At 42.6% G+C, this 26600-nt stretch overlaps 1 protein-coding gene across 1 annotated transcript; it reads left to right on the plus strand.

Annotated features, from left to right (window-relative positions):
• The first annotated feature begins 7279 nt into the window (after window positions 1-7279).
• On the plus strand, window positions 7280-17872 carry CMPK2 (cytidine/uridine monophosphate kinase 2). Its single transcript, XM_061622837.1, has 5 exons — window positions 7280-8397; window positions 9553-9667; window positions 11890-12091; window positions 14036-14269; window positions 15771-17872. Exons 1-5 carry the CDS (start codon window positions 7717-7719, stop codon window positions 15892-15894), a joined length of 1356 nt encoding a protein of 451 aa, XP_061478821.1. The 5' UTR covers window positions 7280-7716; the 3' UTR covers window positions 15895-17872.
• The last annotated feature ends 8728 nt before the right edge of the window (window positions 17873-26600 follow it).

The raw sequence follows: 26600 nt of genomic DNA on the forward strand, positions 1-26600 counted from the left end.
TCCTTACGGTGGTCATGGTTCTCCTCTGTTTTCATCCTGAGGGGCAGATTAGGCTGAGAGATGGTGAGTAGCCCATGGTCACCCAGTAAACTTTATAGCTCATATCCATTTTGAAAACTTAATGATTTACATGCAAGCAAAGTTTATTAAGCAGATCCACACAATACATTTAAAGCATATCCAACTTGCATTTAAAGCACATGCCTTAGGAATCCTGGGAAGTGTAGTTTTCCCCTCAGTTATAGTTCCCTCCATCCTTAACAAATGACAGTTCCTCTGATTCATGTGCTTCAAATATATGTGTTGAATGTGTTTTAAATGAATAGTGTGGATCAGGGCCAGCCCCAGGCATGCCAGGGCCCTTGGGTACCAGCCTGCCCTCGGCCCCTCCGCTCCCCTTCTGCGATCTGCGGAAGTATCCATAGACCTCAAGACAGGAGCTTCCGCACCACTCGCCATCCCCCCCCATTTCACCTACCTTTCCATTGTTTTTTGCAGTGCGTGCAAGTTTGCCATCAATCAAGATGGCAGCCAAGGTTTCCCTAAGGGGCTGAAGCCTCTGCCGCCATCTTGGTTGATGGCAGCAATGCACGCATGTAGTTTTAATGTTATGAGAGTGTTCCCTGCCCACTTTCCTCATAGCATGTATAATTTTATACACCTGTTATGAACCTTTTTACTTGCCAATAAACTTTTTAATTCCAGTTACAATCTGGAGTCTCTGGTTCTAGTCACTGGTTGTGCTTTACCCACTGGAGTGCAAACCTTAACCCAGATTAGCTTGAGTGTGCAAGAAACAGCCATGAAGGCAAGTTTAGCTCCAAAACTATAGTGTTACTGTATACACCTATTTCTTTATCTATTATAAATGAAAAATAATGTGTTGACACTTCAGGGTATATTTTTGAAACATGATCAAAATGTGCCCTCTTTAGCATTTTAGGGGGAATGGTCAAGGCAGCCTGTACTGGTGAGGACCCTAGACAATCCTTGCAGTATACAGACCCTCCCTCATAACATTTTGGCTGTCATAATGTTAGGTATTTCTCTAGTTATATATAGGAGCACTTTTCAGTATAGAGAGTAGTTTGCCATTTTTTTTCCAATTAATTTTTATTCAAATTTTCAAAACCAAAACAATACAAAAAGAAAAAACACAAATCCATAACTAATACAATAAAAAGAAAAAAATATAAAAAAATTGACTTCCGATTTGTCGTAGTTCAGCTATAAGTCTATAATATATAACAAGCCTGTATCTTATAGATTATAAAATCACCTTCCTCCAGCGGTTATCTTAATTGGGTACAAATCTCATTAACATCATATCATTTTATTCTTCCACAAAAAGTCAAAGAGAAGTTTCCAATCCTTGAGATATATGTCCATCAATTTTTTTTCTAGATAAACATATCAATTAATCCAACTCATCAAGTCTACTAAGTCCAGTAATTTCAAATCGCTCTTCTTCCATTATCCGTATTGGTTCCATCTTCCATCTTCCATCTTTACGCACCCAATAATCTTGCTGTCATAGTCATATAATAAGAGTCTGATAGGAATTTCCTTTTTCACAGATATTTTCTTGCCATCAGTTCCGAACATATCACTGAAGTATTGTTGCAAAGCCGCATCTCTGTTCCTCTTTTTTATATGATACACTAGCACATCTCTTGAAGATTTTTCCATTGACACAAAACAGGGATTAATTCTGTTAGCTTTCTCCATTTCAAGTTCCATCAAATCTTTCCAGTCCAGGAATTTTTTTGAACCGATAATATATTTATCTCCAATCTCTTCAATTCCTTCAGTGACAGCGCTGAGTTCCAAACCGTAATATTTGTCTCCAGAATCCATCACAGCCAGGAAATCCAAATCTTTTTCCATATCCATATTTAATCCAATCTCCATAGTTTGAACCTTGCCTTTAATTTCTCTTTCATCCTTTTTTGGTTTTCCAGATCCCTCTTTATTCTCCTTTCTCATAGAATCCTGAATTTCTTTCAGCTCCTGTCTCATTTCATCAAATTCAATTCTCCACGCTTGACTATTATTTCTCAGTTCTTGTTTTATTGAGTTAATCCCATTCATTATTTTCTGAAACATGTCTAAAGATAAAGTCCCTTCTTGTACATCCATGATCTTCTTGTCATTCTTAAAGCCAAAGGAACAAAACTCCTTCAATTTTCAATGTCCCAAGCAAAGAGCAGTTTATTTCTTTATCCAGTTACAAAGGATTTAATCTTTCAAACCAACTGGCATCACACTCTAGACATCCCTTATCTCTTATATGCCCAGAAGTGCAAAAACAGCTTTAGTTCACAGCGTCCAAAAAACTAGTAGCAGAAAAGATGAGCAGATTCGTCAAAAAAAAAAAAAGTAGCTCAGAAAAAATAGTCCCAGACATATATTACACGAAAGTCTTATAAGTCAAAAAGAAAACCCTCATCCGTTGTAATCTTTATAATGCTATTTTCCATGTCAGCTTTTTGCAATAAAAAAGATAGGCTATTTTTATTTTCTTCCCCCTTAGTTCCGTGAGTAAAAAAGAAGGAAAGTTTTGGCTCACCCAGGTTTTCTTAATTGCTGATTCTTTGACAAATCTCTTTAGCTGTGTAGATAAGAAAGTGATAAGCGTAGACAGGAGAATGCTTGCCTGTTAAACTGTTTTTCTAAAAAAAACCAAAACGGGTCACTTTTTCAGCTGAGCTAGCTAGAAATCCTCGCTCCGTCCGAGCTGCTGGAAGACCTTCTTTCACAGACAATTCTGACGAATTCCAGTCTCCAACAATCACAACAAAGCTGTGTGGGAAATCACACGTTTCTTCCTTATCCAGAAGAAATTATCCCCAGTCAAAAAAGACCCTTCTGACTGGATTTAAAACTGAAAAAGTTTCATCCAAGACGGGAGCCGTCTCAGAGGCTGCACAGGGATCCTCCTGGGAAGTTCCGCCATTTTTTAATCTTTACCCCATCCCCCGCCCTTTATTTATACATATTTAATACTGTTAATACTGGCACTGAGCTTTATTAGATGTGTTTCTAGGGTTCAGTTTTGGATGTGACAACTAATTACTGATGAAAATTGCAATGACGAAGAAGAGGGCCTCTGAGCATGTACAAAAGGCTTCATTAACTCCCAACCACCTTGTCGTTGTCATGACCCGAGTCCAGCAGCAATGAACTCTCAGAGACTGCTAAGTCTTCAGCTAAGGAACCAGACCAGGTGCCTGCTGCTGGAGATCAGGTGGCCACTGAGCCTGAGGGATATGAGCCCCCAGAAGTGTTGGAATATATGGGGTTCAACTCTAACTTGTGGGTTGAGGCTGCATGGGGCTAAAGGCGTAGCTAGAGAGGAGACCTCTTGGTTGCTAGGCTATATATATCAATCAAGAACTGAAGGAAGAGGTGGAGGAGTGGCGCTCATCTTCCGAGGGTCTCTTTGCCTGACCAGACACCCTCTACAAAAGACTGAGATTATTGACTGCTTGTTTTGTAAAAGTAGCCTGGACAATAAACTGAGTTTTCTTCTGGTCTATCGTCCACCCCGCTGTGCCTTGGATTCCTTAACAGAGGTATTGGATGTAGTCTTGGAAGCCCGCTCTCACTCCCCGAATTTATTAGTCCTAGGGGATTTTAACGTGCATGCTGAAGCCCCCTCCTCTGGAGTGGAAAGAGATTTTTTGACCACGATGGTGGACTGGGAGTTCACCTCCATACAGATGGGGGCCACACATGTGGCGGGTCATGTTTTGGATCTGATCTTTGTGTCTGCAGCAGAGGGCTCCAATATTTCTGTGGAAAATGTACAGCTGACACGGGTCTCTTGGACGGACCATCATCTTATAAAAGTGGATATTGGGGTTCTTCTGCCTCCTTCTGAAACGAAAGGCTCGCTACGGCTCTCCCGCCCCAGACGATTGATGACTTCGGAGGGGCTTGTTCGTGAACTAGAGGATTCATTGACTGGCAGGGTTGAATCCTCCGTGGTCTCATTAGTGGATGGATGGAACACTGCGATTGAGAATGCTTTGGATCGTTTAGCTCCAAGACGTCCACTTCCTTTAATTCGAACTAGATCTTCTCCCTGGTTTAATGCATATCTACGGGGTCTTCGTAAATCGGTAAGACAATTGGAACGTTCTTGGCAGAAATTCCATGATCCCCCACTGCACTTAAAATTGAAGGCGGCTTTGAAGTCTTATTGCAAGGAGCTGAATGAAGCTAAAAGAACTTTCTTTACGGCATCAATTATGGCGGCCAGAGACTGTTCTCGCAGATTATTTCAAGTAGTTCGTAGTCTAGCAGGACCAGTGGTCACTGGCCCAGTGTCATCAATTAAGGCCAAAACACGGGGTTGAATCTGCTTTAACTGCATTGGTTGATGACTTAAGAAGAGCCTTAGATAGAGAATACACCTTCCTCACTCTTCTCGATCTGTCGGCAGCCTTTGATACGGTTTATCATACCATCCTTTTAGATTGATTAATGACCATGGGTGTTCAAGGAAGTGTCTTGTGTTGGTTTCGCTCCTACCTTAGCGGGAGAACTCAAAGAGTAGCATTGGGGGAAGAGGTTTCTGAGCCTTGGCCGTTGGAGTGTGGAGTGCCACAGGGCTCGATTCTTGCCCCAGTGCTCTTTAATGTTTACATAAGACCACTGGGTGATCTTATTCGGAGTGTGGGCCTACAATTCCATCAATATGCAGATGACACTCAGATTTACCTGTCCTTTAAATCTTCCCCTCAGGTAGCTGTAACACAACTAACCAATGGGCTAGAACTAATAGGGGAATGGATGTCCAGGAATAAATTGCGGCTAAATCCTGAGAAAACTGAAATCCTCCTGGTAGGCGATCAAATTAAATTAGGGATAACTCAAGTGACCTTTAATCAAATCTCCATTCCCTTGAGTGATCAAGTTCGTAGTCTAGGCATCATCTTGGACTCTCAATTGACAATGGAGGCCCAGGCTGCGGCTGTAAGCCGAACCGCACTTTATCACCTGTCCCTTATCCGTAAAATCTGTACATTTCTCCCTAAGCATCTTCTACCGACTGTAGTAAGTGCCCTGGTTCTTTCCCGTCTGGACTTCTGTAATGCCTTGTATATAGGTTTACCTATGAGAACCATGCGTAAACTTCAACTTGTTCAGAACGCAGCGGCACGACTTATTAAGGGTTGTAACCGGAGAGAACACGTCACTCCAATCCTACGGGAACTTCATTGGCTCCCGATAGTGTCAAGGGTGAAGTTCAAAATACTGGTTATAACCTATAAGTCTTTTTCTGATGCTGGCCCAATTTATTTGAAGAACAGACTTTCTCTTCTTGGAGAAGGTGGTCGTACTAGATCCTCAGCCATTAGATCTCTTGTGGTTCCTTCAATTAGAGTGGCTAAATTAGCTGGCACTAGGTCCAAAGCCTTCTCTATTGCGGCTCCATTGTTATGGAACTCCCTGCCAGTAGCCATCCGCCTAGCACCTTCACTCTTGTGCTTTCGGAAGCAGCTGAAGACCTGGCTTTTCGAGTAGGCAGGAGGAGAAATTTGTTTAGCTGTGTAGTTAATGCTGTGAATTCGGTTTATGGTTTATTTTGATCCTCTATTTAATTTATTTGACTGTTCTGTATTTGTTTTTGGTTATGTATTATTCTTTTATTGTACGTCGCCTACAGTGACAGGATTTTACCTGCCAGATAGGCGTCTAATAAATTGTGGATAATAATAATAATAATACCTGTCCTATAAGAACCTCCTGTACATATAGGGCCGGGCCCAGAGCCCCATGAGCACCTCTCCGAGCCTGAGGAGTGAAATGCCTCCCACAAGACCTCACCAGTCCAGCCGTACAGGGAGCCTATGGAATGAAAGAGTACCCATGTTCAAGCCAGAGAGCTAGTCCTTTAAGAATCTAGAGCCAGTAGGGGTTAGAGCCTAGGAGAAGTAGTCTAGAGGCAGAGGCTTGAAAGGCCTCAGTCTGCTCTCAGCCTCTTTTGGAGCAAGTTGCTCATTTGGAGTTATCTGTGCTCCTGTAACTTTGACTTGCCTTGGCCTGTAGGTCCTAGCATCAGACCTGAACATGATATTCTTGAACAAGGTAACAGGCCTTTTTATGGAGTATGCTAGATCAAGACTCTATCCTAAGCGCTGGTGAAGCAGTGCCCTCCCCCCATGGGATTGCCCACCTATTGATCACCTGATGTCATGGTAATGTCAGATGACTGACAGGTAGGTGGCCCCACCTACCTGTTAAATTAGTTGGCCCTTGGAGTGGGATGAGATAAAGATCTGGGCTGCTGGGCCAAAAAAGTCCCCACCCGTGGCCTATGAAGGCTATGAGGTATGCATTGGCCTTGCCCACCACCAGTACATAGCCTCCAACCATTTCTGCCTAAGGAAATTTAGACATGGTAGGGAGGTTTGTAGAGTTAGCCTAGGGCTGTAATTCTCTGCAGACTCGTGCCCCATCAGCACTGTGCATTTAAAGCAGTATTATACCACTGCAGTCATGGCTTCCCCTTAAGTGCCCTGTGAACTATAGTTTGCTGAGGGTGTTGTACCGCTATTCCCCCACAGAGCTACAATTCCCAGAGTTCCCGGGGAAGAGTGATTGATTGTTAAACCACTATGGGAATTGTAGCTCTTTGAGGGGAATTGGGGTCTCCTAACCACTCAGAGCACCCTTAACAACCTACAGCTCCAAGGAGTCTTTGGAGGAAGCCCATGACTGTTTAAAGCGGTATGATACACTTTTAAATGTATAGTGCAGATGGGGCATTACTTGGGAGTAAGTCCCATTGAACTCACTGGGAATTACCTCTGAGCAAATGAGGATTGTGCTGTAAGGCTTCCATTATCTTCATTCAACATCTGCAGAGAAAGTTGCAGTAAGTACACAGAGTGTTATGTTCTAATGTAATGGATGAAGATGAGATAACCTTTATGGATAATCTTGTTGAATAAAAAAGAGAACTGTGTATCTGGAAACCTTTAATACCCCTATTTACAATAACTGGCCATAAAGAAGGTTTCATTTTCCACGGACACCATAGTTTTCTCTCCCACTGTAGGTGTTAAATTAGGGAGTTTGTATAAACACCAATTACTGCTGCTGGTTAGGGTCACTCTGTTTAACATGTATATATTTGAGGTTTGCGTCCAAATGTCCCAGACAGCACTCCTTCCATTTTGTGGTATTGGGGCTCCATTGCTTACATTATCTCTAGACCGTGTAAGTCGAGGAACGCTTATGCCACAATGAATCTGTTAAGGTACCACAAGGCTCGTGTGTTCATTTTTACTGTAACAGAGGGACGCGACAATCCCTCTGGAATCCGGAATTTCCATTAGTAAAAGTTTCATTTCCCCGTCAGGTGAACGCCCGCTCCCATTTTCCGGATTTGGTTTTCGTTTAGCTTTTGGTTTTGGCGAAGTCGCTGACACACCCACCCCCTTCCCAAGCTCTTTCTTTCCTAATCACTCCCTGCCGTGGACAGTTTCATTACGTCGCAAGAGTGAGTGGGAATGGCATATACTATTCAGAAGCGAATCAGTTTCCAAAAGAAAACAAACGTGGTTAGACGTCCCAGGAGAAGATAACGGTAGCAGCCGCCGCCCTGCTTAAGCAACACGCGGCAGCCACGATCCCTTTCGTTTCTTCACCGGCCTCGCTGGACTTCGCTCAGCGCTTTAAGTTTCGATTCTCCCCGGTGAAGTAATGCTACCACGCCGCCCTCTTATCCCCTCGTTGCTGCTCCTCCGACCCTGGTCTACCATGGCGGTGCCTCCTGAACACGCTTCTCCAGTCCAGACTGGCTGGCCAGAGCGCTACTTCGTCGCGGAATCCTCGGGCTCGGATCTAGTCCACTTCACCTTGACCAGCGACAGGGAGCGCCCCGCCAACCGTGCGCGGCCCCGATGCTTTTTGCCGCTTCCGGGAAGATGCTATTCCTTCTGCGTACCGGCCGCGCAAAGCCCCCGGCAGCGGGTCTGGGCTGCCAGGCTGCACAGAAAATTGCAGCAAAGGCTGAGCCAGGAGCCTGTCGCGGCTGGGAGGAAAATCCTAGCGCTCCTCTCTTACGGCCCCCAAGACGCTGCGCTGGAAAGAGGCTTCCTAGTGCAGGACGAGCAGCCGCTGCCGAATACCGAGCGCTCCTTGGAGGAGCTGCTGCGTCTCGTGCTGCCGGCTCCGGCTCACCTTTCTGTATACGAGGAGGCAAAAGACGGAGAGTTGTGGCATGCGCTCTGGCGCCTGCAGGGGGCAGCAGAGGGTAAAGAGCTGGTTTGCAGAACGCGCGTGGTTGCCACGGAGGAACCGACGCTCCATCCTGCCTGCCGTCATCTTCTTGACACCGCTGTGTTCAGCTCTCTGGAAACTGCGCGCAGGGTCCTAGAGGAGGTAAGTGTTTCCCCCAAATGGAAAACCTAACATCACCCTCTTGTTTGTTTATTTATTTAATTTGTATCCTGCCCTTCCTCCCAGCAGGAGCCCAGGGTGGCAAACAAGGCACTAAAACACTTTAAAACATCATAAAGACAAATCTTAAAATACATTAAGACAAAACAGCGTTAAAAACATTTTAAAAACTTTTTGAAAAAAGGGTTAAAAACATTATTAAAAAACATATGTGATGAACAAAACTACTCCTGGAATTGAAATAATGGGCAGCATGAGTGGAGACTGAGAAACACTGTGCTTTTTCTCCTCTAATTCTTTTAATGTCTGGACGGATCTCTCCATGCTCCACGGTGCCCCTGAGCAGTAGTGTGGTAGCAAATTCAGAAGTGCCGGGTCCCTACATAATAGTAACAGCCACACCCCCTTCTAAAATTATAGAATAATCTGGCCAGGTTTGAATACTGCTTTCTGCGTCTCTATCACTGTCACCATTTGACTGCCCTTTCTCACTGCCCGAGATATTGCTTGGATTACTGGATTCAGTGTGTACAGATTTGTCACCAGCTGCTACGGAATTGCTTGATGATATAGATGGGATGATAGCATCAGGATTCACTGTCTCTTCTTCTGCAGTTAATTCTTACTCTCCACAACTTGGCTTTTTGAGGTAAGGACTACTAGGAACTTTTTTCATTCTGATTAGCTCCAGTCAGCAGGAAACAACAAGAATGCAAATTGGAAGACTTTTCTCAGTGACTAACACACTCCCCTTTCATGCTGATTGGCTCATAGGATGCTGGAGACATAGGGACCCTGCTGGGACCTGGCTCCCAAAAATGTAAGGGGCTGAGACCCCCTGAGACCCTGGATGACTACACCCCTGCCTCTAAGGCAGGGACTATATACATATCCTGACTGCCCAACAAAGGGCTGCATGGGGGTAGGCAAGCTCTGGCTTGGACATTGCAAAGAATCCCAGGAAACAAGTACTGTTTGCTCACCCCATCATTATTTCACAAAGCTCCGTTGGGCCAACCAGACTTTTGTGATGGTGCTCTCCTATGCCTTTAAATGTCCATCACAGATATTGCTGAGGCTAAGGTATAGATAACTGGGTACTCAATGCTTCGTAAGTAATAAATGCTTTTCTTACAGTGTACTTCTCTAATTCCTGAAGCTAAAGCTGTCCTTGATCTGGTGGATAAGTGCCCTCAGCATCCAAAGAAAGGGGATTTTCCTGTGATGGTTATTGAGGGACTGGATGCAACAGGTAAGAGTTTAAGGTAAAACTCGAAAGTCATAAATAAACAAGGGCGGTCTGCAACAAAAAGTTGCAGTGTGGAGTGGAGTGCTTCTATTCAGGATTTTAGCAACTCTGTTCTATTCCTCCTCTCACCCAAGTTTCCTGCCCCATCAAGTCTATCAGCATTCTGTGGCCTCTATGCACCTTCAGTCTTCATTATAATCCAGTCCTCATAATGAACTCCCTTAACAATTTCTATTCTGCCTAGTCAAACCAACAAAACCACCTAGTATATGTATAAGAGAACCAGAAGAACTTGGGTAGGCATCACCATAGTCTGGAACAGATTTTCTAGACACCATCTTTCAAAATGACTGCAGTCAAATTTTAACTGCACCTATTTTGGCTACTACAGTACTTGTAGATGCCATTCTGACATCTAAATATGTGTTTTGGGGTCAAGGAATTCAATTATAAGGTTCTTAAATTCGTATGGATGTTAGATTTTATGGTAAACAGGTTTCATGTTATTTATTAAATTAAAATTGTCACAAATATTGAACATAATTTTTCAAAAGATATATTATTAAAGTACAAAAGATACATTATTAATTTACATGAAGGATTTTGTCGGTGTTATTCAAAGAAAGGCATACATTTAGTACATGTAAACACTTAACTTTTTTACACACAAATTATTATGTGACAATAGTTCCTGCTGTTTATCTGTTCAACTACAATCTTTTACAGTGTTCTTCACATTTACAATACTCTGTACAACCCACGTACTTTAAATGACATTTGCATCTACTGGTAACGCAAGTCGTGCATGTGGACTGTATGAGTAGTTTGGAAGGCATCGTGTTAAGACATAGTTCATTGAGGTTTTGTACCATCCAAAGTCTGTTGGTTGTAAAGCTTCATCAGTAAAGCGTCCATTGGAAAGAGTTAAGCATGCTCGAAGAATAAAAAAGCATCTTCTCAAATGTCCATTTCTAATCGAGAAAGATGAAGGCATAAGTTCTATGTGTTCTGAAGGGGCTGAATGTAAAAAGACTAGGGTTTTTTTCAGTTAGAGGGAGGAGTCGAGATGAGAGAGGAATGAGATCAGATTGAGCTGGAGTCTGGTGTGTTCAGTGAGAGTTCAGTGTTGAGTCAAGATGAGAGGGAGAAGAAGATAAGAGGGTTAGAGGAAGAATGAGAATAGGCTGGAATGGGAGATGTTATGAGGTACTAGGAAAGAAAAGGTTAAGGAAGACACATTGAGAGACCGAGTTCAGGAAAAAGCTACATCTGTAACAGTGTTAACATTTATGCTTAGCTATTCATCCTGGTATTGAAGAAGTTCTTGGTTTAAAAATTAGTTATCTTTTTGCTTTGTCCTACAGTTTGGATCTGGTTAATGTTGGTGTGTAACAAGGTTTTGGGATAACCATGGAACCCAAAAGAACTGGTCATGTACCTAGAGTTACATTGGGACACACAGCCATTTACATTACTGCTCCTATTTTGGGCTGTCACCTCGTGGGCTGTCAGTGACCTTGGGTTGTTTGCAAAAGGCAAGTGAGATGGGACAGCTGGTTCCAGTGAGGGGAAAGAATTGAAATAGGAGAGGGAACCTGGTTCCCCTGATAATGTAGTTTTAAATGGACTGTCACACCTGGTACCCTCCAGAGGTGGTTGGACTGCAACTATCTTCCTACCTGTTCGCTAGCCATGCTGGCTGGGGCTGATGGGAGTTTTAGTCCAACAACCTCTGGAGAGCCACAGGTTTCCCATTCCTGGTGTACAGGAAGAGCTAAATGTCTTTCTTGTGTAGCATGTGCTGGGTGTGAGATTCAGGAAAAGAATGGAATGGCCGTAGGGAGAGTCTGTGTTGCACTGGTCCTGATCCTTCAGCTGTGGGAGATGAACAGCAAGAGCACAGGCAAGAAAACATGTCTTGAGGATAACTGGAGGAATCAAAGCAGAATGGAAAATAATCTGCGTGTCCCTTCTCTCCCAAAAGAGCCACCAGTATTGGGAGGTAAAAACAAGCCATTAAATTCACTTGGGAACACTTACATTAAGCCCCCAATTTTTGGCTGAATAAATAGTGTGCCTTTTTAAAAGTACATATGCAGAATGCTACCAAAGGCGAGAGACTTTCAGAGGATGCATTTGTCTCTATTGAATTGGCTCCATTCAACCTATCAACTCTTGTGCCGTGCCACGAATCAATAACATTCTCTTTTGTGCATGAAATGTAGGAAAAACGACATTGACTCAGGCTTTGAAGGACTCACTGAATGCCATTCTCTTGAGGTCTCCTCCACCTTGTGTCAGTCAGTGGAGAAAGATTTTTGATGATGAACCAACACTCATTCGGAGAGCATTTTATGCTCTGACCAACTACATACTTGCTTCTGAAATAGCCAGAGAATCTGCTAAGTCACCAGTGATTGTAGACAGGTTTGTATCTTTTCCATTGCATGTTATTGAAAAGAACCTGAGAGCACTTGTCCCATCCATTGATAACTACATTGCCCGTTTCCTGTGTGAGGTTGCCATTGATACTACTTTTGCCCTACTTACCATTGTTCTGATTTAGAGCCTTTTAGAAAGGAGAAGCAAATATAGCTAGTCTGCTGCCACTGGTTTCAATAGCTGTATATCATAGTAATAATAATAATAATAAAATTTAATTTTTGTGTCACCTATCTGGCCGAAGCAACTCTAGGCGACGTACAAACTAAAATTCAGTAAAATACAATACAATGCAGATAAAATACAATGAAGTCATTAATCATAGCAGCATGAGATCAGTTAGGGCAATCAATAGATAATAAGTATCCCAAAAAAGTTAGCCCTCCCCGGAAATCCTAAAGGCCTGTCCAAAGAGCCAAGTTTTTAAGGCCCGGCGGAATGTATCCAGGGAAGGGGCATGGCGAAGATCGAATGGGAGGGAGTTCCAGAGAGTGGGGGCCACCACTGAAAATGCCCTCTCTCTAGTCCCTACCAACCTAGCTGTTTTCGTTGGTGGGACTGAGAGAAGGCCCTGTGTGGCTGATCTAGTTGCGCGGCTTAATTTGTGGTACTGGAGGCGCTCCTTCAGGTAAACTGGGCCGAGACCGTATAGGGATTTAAAGGTTAATACCAACACCTTGAATTGGGCCTGGAAAACAACTGGAAGCCAATGTAGGTGAAATAATACTGGCGTGATGTGATCACGGCGGCGGCTGTTTGTAAGCAACCGAGCCGCCGCATTCTGCACCAGTTGTAGTTTCCGGACCGTTTTCAAGGGTAACCCCACGTAGAGCGCATTGCAGTAGTCTAATCGAGAGGTGACCAGGGCGTGTACCACCAGTGTTTGCTGATGAATAGGGAGGTAGGGTTGCAGCCTCCGTATGAGATGTAATTGGTACCAAGCTGCCCGGCACACTGCCGAAATCTGAGCCTCCATGGACAGCCTGGAATCAAGAACCACCCCGAGGCTGCGGACCTGATCTTTCAGGGGTAACTTACCCCATTAAACTGTAGGTCAACAGCACCCAACCACCCCCTGTCACCCACAAGTAGCACCTCGGTCTTATCAGGATTAAGCTTCAGTCTGTTCCTTCCCATCCACCCACTCACAGATTCCAGGCACTTGGACAAGGTCTCCACAGCCATCTCTGGTGAAGATTTAAAGGAGAGATAGAGCTATTACTCTAAATTAATTGGCTTGAATCCAAAGAACTGTGTGACTTGTTCCTTGCACACAAGGAAGACCAAAACCTTTCCTGAAAAGTTCAGCCTCCCTCTTTTAGGCAAAATTTGCTGAACCAGAAACTTTAAGGATAGGAGGCTTTTTTAAAACTATATTTTCCCTCCGCACTCACTCATGCCTTTTTAAAAAATGCCTATTTTCTTGTTCCCCTTCTTCTTTCACAGTTAATTTTTTACATTTGTCTCACAGTTTGAGAAACAATGGCTTAGGGGTCATATTCCTGTGGCACTTCAATTTAAGTCATATGCTGGTACCAGTCCTTGCTTACCATCACCAGCTCTTTCCATGGCTTCATGCCCTGACAAAACTTAGAAAGTGGAGCTGGTGTGGTACACTGGATAGACTTTTTAGATTTGGGCTGGGGATACTTGGGGTCCAACCCCCTGTTGAGCCATAGATCTTACTGAGAAAGTCACCATCCCTCAAACTAGCTGACACATGGTTCTCGTGAGGATAATTTCACATTTACTGCCTTAAACATCTCTGAGAAGGAATACAGTTCACATTGGGCACAAAGAACGTGTCCTAATTGTAATAGATACAAAGTTGCCTATCTGCAGTTTATTCCATTAATCTGGTTTTGGATTTTCTTGAAGCACTGAATCATAAATGCTTTGGGTATGTCTCTCATGCCTGTAACCTGATAGGTACTGGCACAGCACTGCTGCATATGCAATTGCCACCGAAATAAGCGGGAAAGTGCAGAATCTCCCTCCACTTCATCACCAAGTATACCACTGGCCTGAAGACCTTCTAAAACCAGATATTGTCATACTGCTAACTGTTAGTCCCAAGGAAAGAATCCGGAGACTGCTGGGACGAGGGATGAAGAAAACAAGGGAGGAGACTGAGCTGGAAGCTAATCGTTTTTTCCGTCAAAAGTATGTATTACAACTATAATGTTGTTGTAAGCTTGAGGTGGTGGTGGTTTGGAATGGATGAACTCCAGGGTCCCTCTCAACTCTGGGTTGTAGTCAACGTACTGCTAAAGAGATCACTCTGGCAGTGCACACATTTCTGTTTGCCCTACAGAATGAATCTCCCCACTCCTTCTCTGTGATCTGTTCTGGGCATTATCTCAACCCTCTAGAACAGAATTGCGGAGGGCACATGGGAAGGAGCTAGTTGAATATGGCCCTGTGATTGTAGCCTGGCATACTGCTTTGTTAGGTAAATAGCCTGATGATATGTTACCATGGGAAGCAAGATGGCAGGGGTGTTGGTTGGAGAAGACTCATCCTTATCTCCCCCTCCTTATGAGGGGGGCAGGTATAGACTGCAAGTACAGAAAAAGCATTTTCAGAGGGAGCCATGTAATGCACAGCAGAGGTAAAATGCACAAGAATGAGACTGTACGTAGTCCTTTTAAATTTAGTAGAGCTTACTTGGAAATGGACAATCCATGGTGATCCATACGGACTCCAACTCCCACCAGTCCCAGCCAGTATAGCATATATTCAGGGATGATGGGAGTTGGAGTCCAGCAACATCTGGATGACCACATGTTCCTTTTTCCTGGCTTTCATCCTGTGGCATTCTTAGGCTTGTGGTAAGACCATCTGTCCCACGTGAGACAGCCTGGAGAAGGAGGCAAGCAGGTGCTACCCACGTGCTTCTGAATTGGATCGCTTGATCCCTCCACCATCACAGCAACTATGCCTCCCATTTTTGAGTGCAGTATTTTAAAGTTGTTTTTCATCCTGCTCCCCTCTTCTATCTCTCCCCCCCCAATCCCAGTTCTCCTTATGAATCCATTTCTTGTAAGTTTTTAATTATAAGGTGTTGGATTGGAACAGTTCTAGTGTAGTGAGGTTCTTTGAGGATTCCGGTCAAAAAGGTAGAAACCTAAAACTGCTAAATTAAGGTTACAGTCCTAAACATACTTCCTAGTGTGTAGGCCCCATTGAATCTAGTGTGATTTACTTTGGTTAAACATGGAAGTGGTTGCCATGGTGGAGCAGTGCCAAGGAGCTGACCACCCGATACCAACATCTCTGCCGCTTTGTGGGATGGTGCGGTCAGAGTTGCACAGGCTCATGGCAGAGTCAATTTGGTGCACTTGCACAGTCCTGACCTCGCCCCAACTTCCCTGGTGAGCAGCAGCATTACTGTTGTCAGGAGGGTGGTTCCATGGCACTGCCTACAAAACAGGCTGCTCATGGATAAATATGTATCGGATTGTGCTATAACTATATTAGAAGGTAACTAATGACCTGTTCCAGTCCCACGAAAATCAATCATAGGGTGCAGTCCTAAGCACATTGCCTAGGGAGTATGTTTCTAAGTTTAACTTACTTCTGAGTAGCATTGGACTGATTTTTTGCAACTGACCTATACTGTGTATGGATTGAATTTGTAACGTTTCTTACTCTTTTTTGATAGAGTTGAAGAGTCTTACAGAAGGATGGAGAATCCTGCATGTCAACCAGTAGACGCCAGGCCCTCCAGAGAAGAGGTGCTCAAAGCTGTTCTACATCTGATTAAAAATCAGTGTCATTTACTATAGTTGATTGTAGTAATGCCAATACTCTTCAGCATAAAAATGTCACTCCAAAATTCCCGGCAAATAAATGTTAGGTGGGAGCTTTAATATCTTAGTTTTCTCAAAGAATGAGAAGCATATTGCTTTATGTGGGAATGATGCCACTTTGTTGTGGATTTGCAAAAAAGTCCTGTGAATTAAAGTTTACTGAAGAGTGTGACACCCCTTCCCTGGCTCTCCCTGTCAGGTTCCTACCTGCGCGTGGCTACTGCCTGTCACTAGGCACCACCAGGGACTCCACCAGTCCGGACTGTCCTTTTTTATTTTTTCTCTCCCCGCTCTAGCACAGATCTCAACAGATCCCCCTGCTAGGCAACCACCAGTCACGTCCTAATACTAGTATTCCCAGAGACTCTGAATACTGGTATTGTTATTCTCTTCACCGCTGCCACCATTTGTTACAGTTTCCCTTCAGCCTTGGTCATTACCTTACCCTCCCTTCTGGTCTGTGAAACCCCAGCCAAGGATCAGGCCTTTGGTAAACCAAATTAAGTATTTATTAAAGATAACAAAGCTAACAAGATTAACAAGATTTCTTCTTAAGGCACATAAGCATATGGTTTTACTCAATACTAATCCGAACTCCACCCCCCTCCTTCTCCACTCTCTCCTGGCAAACAACTCTCTAAACCCCACCAAACAACCCACTCAGTTTCACCTCATCCACCCAGATTCCACTCTCACTCTTCCTTTTATACGTTCAGCCATTTTAAACACTCAGCCAATCATCTAGCATTCTACTGCCCATTCACTCCCCCTCCTCTTTCACTCCACTTACCATGTATCTTCTAAACAACCAACACTTACCATATATACATTAATATAGGAACATCACAAAGATCACCAAGCATTTGTAACAGAAATCTCAGTGGGAAAGAGGTAAGCAGGAGCCTGTGTTTTGGGAAAAGACTTTGTCTCCCTCCCCCTCAGTTTCCACAGTTTTTCAGGGGACTGCTGGGTACAATGAAAATATCCACTCATTCACTTGGGAGGGCACTGCCTCCTGCCTCACATTGATTTGGCTTTGTGACAATGTCACATAGCCAAACCATATTGGATGCTTAATTGCATGAATTCATCACGCTGCCTACAACGTGATTCCTCAATGGCTAGCCCTTTTAATAAATATGTGGAGCTGAAACTGGTTTAGGGAAAGCAGCAGCTGTGAAAAGAAGCAAACAGTACACAAAAAAGGTAAAATGGGTGGTGATCATGAAGTCCTCCCCTCCCTAATCCACTCCTTTCACCTTGGAAATGTCCACAGGCAGCAGTTTGGCACAGTCCTAATTCTCATAATTCTCATGAAACTTCAGGTACAATTCTTTGCTGGTAAGCTATGACCATTAAACCACTATAAGGCTAATATGCATTTTTTTAGGGTCAATATGCCCAGTGAGTCATAGTCTGTAAAAATGTGAAATGATCTGTGCACTGATTATGGATAGAATTCTGCACATTGGGCAGAACAGAACAGGCTGTGTGAGTCCTCCTATGCCACACAGTTACTTTTCTAAGGCTTATGAAGTAACATGGCTCCACTACGTTTTTGGCACATTTAAGTGGCAGCAGGAAGAGGTGTAGCTCAGCTTTAAAAAAGAAGCATCAGCAAACACCAATGTTTATGGGTAGCCTGCTGGGTTGGGATTCGTTGTCAGCACTAGATTACCATGAAGTAGATTTTAATTTTGACCTATTGCCAATTATTTTGAGTTGCTGATTATAAAGAGTTTTGCCTCTAAGTAAACTGTAGGATGGAAAGAAATCCAGTGGGTTTGACCTGGGATCTCTAAATACTATTCACTGAAGAAGGCCAACTGGTTTAATATTTTCTTTTCCTTTCTTGCTGCTTCTTTTTTGACCTGCTGAATATGTAGCTATCTTGCATTGCAACAGGAGTAAAATATCTTACATGAATTAAATTTTTTATTTCTCTTTCAAAATATTCACTTCCCTTCTGAGTCATCTGTTGTCGGTGTAGTCATTTGTATACATGTAAAATAAACCAGGCTGATGCTTGGCCACTCACTTATGGCAAGCAAGCTAAGTACCTAAGAAGAACTCTGCTGCATCTGACCCAAGCATCAATGTTTCCCAGAGTGGCCAGCCAGATGATTCTATGTCCTGCAGAGCTGATAAGACTTGAAGGTAGCAGTCCTCTCCTCCTGTAATTCTCCAATAGCTGGTCTTCTGGGGCATATTGACTTTGAAACTGGAGGTTCTATATCAGCACTGGGGAACCTTTGATCCACCAGGCCTCCCCATTTTGCCTATGAGGTCATTTTGGCCAAGCCATGCCCCTGTGTCCTAGACCTGGCTTCATATATTACTTCAGGTGAGGCAGAAAAATTGAGGCTGACCAAAAGGGGGTTTGCAGGCACTGCCGGTCAACTGATGATGGCCCCTGCAAAGAACTATGCACAGTTCTTTGGAAGCCCTGATGATCAGCTGATCGGTAGGGATGGCAAAGCATTGTGTCTTTGCCCACTTGGTTTGATTTTTTAATTTTCTAATAAAAATCTTTATCTCTTTATTAAAACTATATATTAAATATATATATATATTATATTATATTATTAAACAAATATAACTTTTATTAAGCATTTTAAATATATGAAAATAAATTAGTACAAAGAACAAAATACAGAAAATGCAGAGAAAAAACAAAATACTAGTATATTTTTGCAGAGTTTTATTTCATATTGCACAAGCAAAAATGGGTCAGCCAATGTCATCAGATGCTTGAGAGGTGGGAGGCCCCACCCACCTATCAAACTTGGCCCATGGGGGACAAAAAGTTCTGGCCAGTGAGCCAGTTCTCCACCCCTGCTCTTTTTGTAGCCATCATAACTAGTAGCCATTAACAGATGTGTGAACCATGAATCTTTTTAATCCTCTTAAAGGCATTTAGGCTGGTGACTCTTGCCACATCTTATGGTAGTGAATTCCATAAATTAATTATGCATTTTGTGAATAAATACATTTGCCACTAGAAGCTGTTCCCAGTATGTTTTGTTGGATGATTCTGAGTTCTAGTATTATATTTTTGGGGGGCGGGGGAAGGATTTGGTTGCCTCTTACACCAGAATATGAAAAAGTAAATTGGCATCCATTTTTCCATATACCACAGGATTCCTTTTATGTTGACATTTGATCTGGCCACATTTAAATTATCACTAAAAATCCACTGTGTCAAGATTACAAAAAAAAAAAAAATTATATCAGGAAAGTTAATTAGGTTTGTATATTTTATGACGATCTTCAACAATCTGTAGGTTCTGGTGATTAATCACTCTGTAGAATCCACCATTATGACACAATTTGATAGACCTTGTGTTAGGGATGGTGAACCTTTTGGTGTTGCTGGACTCCAACTCCCATCAGCCCCAGCCAGCATGACCAATGATGAGGAATGAAGAGACTTGTAGTCAGCAACATCTGGAGAGCCTCAGGTTTCCCGCCCTTTATTAAAGGGATTTTTCCTAGATGTGCAGATTGTCTGACTTTAAGATTCTTGGATTGAAGATGCATTTCCACAAAGAGGAATGCTCTTATTTCAAATTGCTTAGTGCTGTATATTTCCTCAGACATGAAACCCCTGAAAAGTTTACCCAGAAAAAATTGCAAGCATAATCATACCTGTTTTCAATTTAAAAAACAAATTTCAATTCACCAAGATTTAAGACCAAAAATGAGATCAATATTTTTTAAAGAAGGCTAAGAGAAAATACAGAAAAAAGGAAGAAAGATAACCTAGCAGAAATATAATATCCCACTTGAAGATTGCTTATATTAACTTATTTGCATTTGTGCAATTTGAACATGACCACTTTTGGCAAATGTAATGAAAGGTAAACAATTGGCTAGAAAGCCATTTGAACGCATCTGATCACATAAGGCTTTTATTCTGTCTGGGATAAACAAGACCCAGATTTTGTCAAACCAAATTATAATAGCTAGTATCCTAATGCTTTCTCAGCTGCCGCCTAAAAGTTTGGCTGTGTAAGGAAGACTTATTATTTGATACCTCGTATTTCTGAGAAGCGTGTCTTTTCTCTAAAGGTATTTGATACCATCTGGTCACAAAGTTGGCTGGTAACATTCTTTGCCTGCACTGCAGTACATAAACTTCTAAACGACAGGTGTCAATTGTATGCTGTACCAGAGCCTACCAGTTGCATAGGTGCCCCTCCCAAATAGTTCAGATAATGGGATGGATTCAGACAGACATACTTCAGTCTCCTTGGGACTTAGTCATTACTAACTTGCCCCACTAATCTAAAGGGTACCACAGCATCACTAATTTGTGCATCCTGATCTAACCCCATGATATCTGACTGGAGCAAAAAGCCAATCAACGTAGTTATATGTCACTTAGCCTTCCCAAGTTATATTATTTACAATGTTGCTTTGAATATGATCGAGTTGGTTGTTGTCTATGGAAGGGGCCACCACAACAAGCATATTAGTTCCTCAAGTTGTATACCACTCTTTGCCTTTTTAATTAGGTTTGTTGGGGGACTTTTTTTTGTTTTTAGAGAGATGAGCAGGTAATGCCATTAGAGGGCAGAAGAGAGCTAGGCACGACATGATCTCAAAGCCAGAAATGCCTTCTGTCAAGGCAATCATTTCCAGCTTTGCAGGGATAGTAAACAGAGATAAAGAGTGCTGAGACAGCAGAAAGCCTTACACTCAGACTAGAGTTTCAGGCCATGTTGCGGCTCTGTGGTGAAGCTGGTGATAGGTCAGGCAGGATTTTTTGAACAAGGTGGAGGGGGAACTTCCCTTGACAACCTGGGCAGCCTTCCCCAACCTGGTGTCCTCCAGATGTTGGTAGATTACAGCTCCCATCCTCTCTGAGCATTGGGCATGATGGCCATGGCTGATGGGAGTTTGAGTCTAACCTCATCTAGAGGGCACCAGGATATGAGAAGCTGTTTTAAGATGAACATGTGTTTGCTCAGCTACAATTGTTTGGTATTCCCAGTGCTTAATTCCTAAGTGTGCCTGCTACAAGTGATTACCCCTGACGTGAAAACCTTTCTAATCTAAGCTTTCCTGTGGTTTCCTCATTCTGAAATAAAAATGTTTTGCATATGTTCAAAGGTAAGGTTTTCTCTCTTTCTCATTTTTACAATCTTAAATTCATTTTGCCCTATTTCCATATCAGTTTCTGAAACTTCTTAAAGAAAAGGTTCACCTGAAATATACACTTTTTTGTGCATTTCTCCTAATATATGCAGGTTTGCATGCAGGTTTGCCTGATCTACACAGTTTTAAAACCATGTTCCACAATATAATGCAGTTGTTTGTTATTTTCATCAATATACCTGTGTGCATCGCATTTCCCCCAGTACGTGCTTTTGGGGAGGTACTCATTTGGAGAACTGCAACATAAAATTCAGAGCAGCCTGAATTTTGAAGGATAGCTGTGTTTCAGTTCATAGATTGGTTTAGGAAGCGCACATTAGGAAGGTTTGCATGAAAATGTGAACCAAATAAATTTCTCCCCCATCCCCACTCAAAGGACATCTATTCTTTAGGAAGTCCTATATTCCAGTACTGAATGCTGGCACTGAAAAACAGTTACAGCCTGATCTAGATGAGTCCTTGATATATCCATGACTGTTGAAGTAAACCTTCCACTGGTGAAGTCCAAAGGCAGGTGTAGCCATGAAAAGTTGGAATGAGCTTCAATCAGCCATTCACATTTAGCTCTGGAAGGAATGCTTGGGAAATTTCTCTGGTCCAACATCCAGTCCAAACAGAGTGTTTGCATTTATGATGGTTCAGTCCCTTTGATGCTAGTGGAAGAAGCCTGCAAAGAAGGCTGAATGCAGAAAGGGCTAATGAGGATTGGGTCAATGAGCTATTTATAAGAGAACTGTAGTAACTGGACCATAAGCTCCATCTACCTTTTTTCTGTGTAGGTATATGATAAAGCCTGTTTGGAGGCTTTGGCACGAATACCTGAAGGTGTTGTGAGTTTGGGGGTTGGAATGGATAATTCCTATGAGTCCCCTTCCAGCCTCTGATTTGGAATCCTGTGCCCTGGGGTAGAGAAACTCACTCTGCTAGTCGGATGAGTTTCTTTGTTAAGCTAATAAAGTGGCCAGGTTTGTTAATGGGTCTATCAGGTGTCCAGCAACTGGTGAATGAGCCAGGAAGATCCTTTTGTCATTGAAACTCTTCAGGAGAGTCCCCCCCCCTTCCTGGCAGCCAGGAGAGGTTTGTGTTTGAGTGTGTGTTGGGTTGTGTCTGAGAAAGGCTGGGAACTGGAGGCAGTTAGAGAGACTGGCTCTCTGCACCATGGCTTTAGGATGCCTCCTGTAACCCTGATGGAAAAGCTGCATATTGGACTGCTGAAGCCTTGAACCCCTCCATCCTAAGCTCAAGTTGGAATGAGTGTAAATAAACAAACCATATTTCACAAAGACACCGCAGTCTCCGCTGACCTTCCCAAGGAAACCAAACCCAGGGTGAGTGCAGGGACCCCAGGAAATCTCACCGCTCAGAGATTGGGGAGGCGCACAACAGTATTCTCCCAGGTTTCTTCACTCCTGGGCTTTGAGATCTTTGAGTGAGGTTCTGCTCTGGTATCACTGCTGGCCCCCTCTTTTGGGAACTTTCTTCCTAGGGAGGTCTGAATGGCCAGCTCACTGAGTGAGTTTAGGAAGTTGTGAAAACTGGAAAGTTTCTTGACCCAGCTCCCCTCAATCGTCACTTTCGCTCTTGTTCAAGGGCAGTTTGCTTACTAGTTGGGATCTCCTGAAATAGATAGTGCATCCTGAAAATGTAAAACACGGGCAACAGAGAAAGTAAGCAGGATATTTATCTAATGACACTGATGATATGGAAGAATAGCTCCACTGACTTTGATAGGACCTAATTCCGTGAAGGCAATGGGACTTCCCCTCCTCGCGCCCTGCACCATCCTTAAATACTCTCTGGAGGGCTGGCAAAAACCCCAGAACAGATTTTGGGGAGAATATTTCATTGTGCAAAGAGAAATCCTTGCAGTGAAGGAATGTTCACTTTAGCGCTACATTGACTACAACCCTCAGAGGCACTCACTTCTTGTACTTTCTTCCACAATGTAGATAAACAAGCACTCTTCCCACTTCACCAGACTTGCATGTATGTATTTTTCTGTACTTTTTTGTGCCAATGTAGTTCTATATTTCTATCTATATATTATCTCTATGTTTCTCTATGCCCATGGGCTTTGCAAGAAGTGAGGCTGTTGATAGTGCAGAACACTGAAGTGCACTGGATTGATTTTTGTTAAAGAACAGGAAGGTTTTTTCCCCTAAGGTTAAAAGCTTCATTTAAGTTTTTTTTAAAAAGAAATTATATGTAGCTTTATTTTAACAAATACACATACCATACAAACCACAAAGCTCTTCAGAACTCTGCAGGCAGTGTTCTAATCTAGACAGACTCACTTTATAAGGCCTATTAGATACCTGTAAAGTCCTATCAGGAGGCCTGTAAGGTCTAGCAGTTGACACCCTAACCCCAAGAGAAAGAGCTTGGTATGAAACTGCAACATTTTTAAAAAATGTACAAGCAAGAATATACACCGCTCATCCATCTCTTAACTTTTTTAAGTTAAGAAAGAGACAGACACACCCACCCCGATTTTTCCTCACTTGGGCAAAAAGTGAAAACATGGCCATTTTTAGATTCCCCATTATAGTGAATAGGGAAACAGAGGTTTGTTTTTATAGAGAGCAGCTCAAGAGCTGAATTACAAATCAAAACAGAGAGTGCACAGAGAGACTCAGAAACATCAGAATGTTTAAAAATGCACAAATACAAGGCGAATCTTGCAGCATGTGCACACTGTTAATATGTATGTGCAATATGCATCCCTAGTATGTGCCCCCCTGGTATGTAAGTGCAATATGAATTTAAATTGTCTATGGAACACGATGGTGTATTAATAATTAAATAATAGCCCATCTTGTCAGTTGATTCGAGCAAAACCTCCACCTTCAGCTGCAATACTCTTTAATTTTTGTTTTGTTCTTGTTATGTGCCTTCAAGTCGATTACGACTTATGGCAACCCTATGAATTAGCGACCTCTGATAGCATCTGTCATGAACCATCCTATTCAGATCTTGTAAGTTCCGGTCTGTGGCTTCCTTGATGGAATCAATCCATCTCTTGTTTGGTCTTCCTCTTTTTCTATTCCCTTCTGTTTTCACCAGCATTTTTGTCTTTTCTAGTGAATCATGTCTTCTCATTATGTGTCCAAAGTACGATGACCTCAGTTTCATCTTTTTAGCTTCTAGTGATAGTTCTGGTTTAATTTGTTCTAACACCCAGTTATTTGTCCTTTTCACAGTCCATGGTATGTGCAAAGCTCTCCTCCAACACCACATTTCAAATGATTTGATTTTTCTTTTATCCACTTTTTTCACTGTCCAACTTTCACATCCATACATAGAGATCAGGAATACCATAGTCTGAATGATCTGGACTTCAGTGCATTCTTTGCATTGGAGGACCTTACCTAGTTTTCTCATAGCTGCCCTCCCCAGTCCTAGCCTTCTTCTGATTTCTTGACTATTGTCTCCATTTTGGTTAATGACTGTGCCAAGGTATTGATAATCATTGACAAGTTCAATGTCCTCGTTGTCAACTTGAAAGTTGCATAAATCTTCTGTTGTCATTACTTTAGTCATTACTGTAGTCCTGCTTTTGTGCTTTCCTCTTTAACTTTCATCACCATTTGTTTCATAGAATCATAGAATAGTAGAGTTGGAAGGGGCCTATAAGGCCATCAAGTCCAACCCGTTGTGCAGAACGAACCTCCTGATAAGATGGTATCTTTATAATCTGCTCCAGAGTTTTTCAAGGGATTGATGTTAGGCTGACTGGCCTATAGTTCCCCGGTTCCTCCTTCTTGCCTTTTTTGAAGATAGGGACAACATTAGCTCTTCTCCAGTCATCCAGCACTTCACTAGTCCTCCATGATTTTGCAAAGACAATAGACAGCGGTTCTGAGAGTTCTTCAGCCAGTTCCTTCAAGACTCTAGGAGGCAGTTTATCGGGCCCTGGAGATTTGAACTCATTCAAAGTGATTTAGGTATTCCTTGACCATTTGTCTATCAATCTCAAGTTCCTATCCTGCCCCTTCTACTTCATGTTTCCCGGGAGGGTCATAGACCCTTTTTTGGGAAAAGACTGAGCCAAAGTAGGAATTGAGCACTTCTGCCTTTTCTTTGTCATCTGTTATCATTTTGCCATCCTCATTGAGTAGCTGTGCCACCATTTCTTTTCTCTGTCTTTTACTATGGACATACCTGAAGAAAGCTTTTTTGTTGCTTTTAGCATCCCTCGCTAACCTCAGCTCATGCTCAGCTTTAGCCTTCCTGACCCCATCCCTGCAATTCCGTGATACCTGCCTGTACTCTTCCTTTGTGGCCTGGCCTTCTTTCCACTTCCTGTATGTGTCCTTTTTTGTTTTTAGGTCATCTCTAAGCTTTTTGTGAAGCCACATTGGCTTCTTCTGCTGTCTCCCCCCTTTTTTCCTTGTTGGAATTGCTTGCCACTGCGCTTTTAGAATTTCCTTTTTTAGAAACTCCCACCCATCTTGGACTCCTTTTCTCATTAAGGTGACTTGCCATGGAACAGTACTTACAATTGTTCTGAGTTTATTAAAATCAGCTTTCCTGAAGTCCAGGGTGCGCATATGGCTACTCTCAGCTTTTGCTCCTGTTAAAATCAAGAATATAAGTGGTCACTTTCCCTCAGAGTCCCGTCTTAGGACAATATTACAAGACCTCTTGGTTTATCAGATTGCCAAGTAGCACTCCTCTCTCTCACTCTCTCTGTTTCTCTCTCTCTCTCTCTCTCTCTCTGTGTGTGTGTGTAAAAATGCTGTGCCTGCCACATGGCCGAAGGCTGCAAATAACCTCCTCCTGTCTGCAGTTACAACTGACCCATGGGAAACTTTTAAGTGTCTATCCCATCTGGTTCCCCAGTCATCTGATTTCACCCAGAGAAGCAGCAAATTCTTTTAAAGAAGAGAGTAGAGGAAAGCAGCGAACCACGTTCCTTCTCCCAAAGAGGACACTACCCGTGGTTTAAATTAAGAGTTGCATTAATGAGATGACAAATTAAATCTGAGTTTTAAACTTACTTTAAATAAGAGTACAAATCAGTCCCAGTATTATTCAAACAGGAAACACATAATTTACAGCACATTTAATTTCAATCAGTGCTTTTAAATGGTTCACAGAGAGTTCAGTCGCTCTATACTGTAAGAGCGTAAGACTGACTGTAGAAGAGAGTGTGAAAATGGAGCCCGTTACACACTCACAGCGGTTTGGGTGGTGTGTTATTCTTCAGCTGTCTCGCTTTTGGCAGACACAGTATTTTTATTCTGTACAGGAAATTTGCTCTAAAAGAGCATCTTTCATTCAAGGCAAATCTGACAAAAGTCCTATTGGGGGAATATATCTTATATTTGGCTTGCTGACCATTAGCCAGAGCTTACATGGGGGCATTATCTAAAGAGCAATCAAATACCATACTATGAAGGGAAGCGTTAAAACCTTTTTAATTGAAAATGTCATAATAATTTCCCAGCTCACGCAACAACGCTCACACATCAACAAATAAAGGCTTCAATGAAATAATATCTCCCAGTTGCACTCATTGC

This window comes from Rhineura floridana, chromosome 4 (genome assembly GCF_030035675.1).
Source record: "Rhineura floridana isolate rRhiFlo1 chromosome 4, rRhiFlo1.hap2, whole genome shotgun sequence".
Classification (NCBI taxonomy): domain Eukaryota; kingdom Metazoa; phylum Chordata; class Lepidosauria; order Squamata; family Rhineuridae; genus Rhineura; species Rhineura floridana.

Coding starts and splice junctions, on each gene's coding strand:
- CMPK2 (XM_061622837.1), top strand. CDS start 7,717: ATGCTACCACGCCGCCCTCTTATCCCCTCGTTGCTGCTCCTCCGACCC. Junction 8,398..9,552: donor CGCGCAGGGTCCTAGAGGAG/GTAAGTGTTTCC, acceptor CTTTTCTTACAG/TGTACTTCTCTAATTCCTGA. Junction 12,092..14,035: donor TCACCAGTGATTGTAGACAG/GTTTGTATCTTT, acceptor GTAACCTGATAG/GTACTGGCACAGCACTGCTG.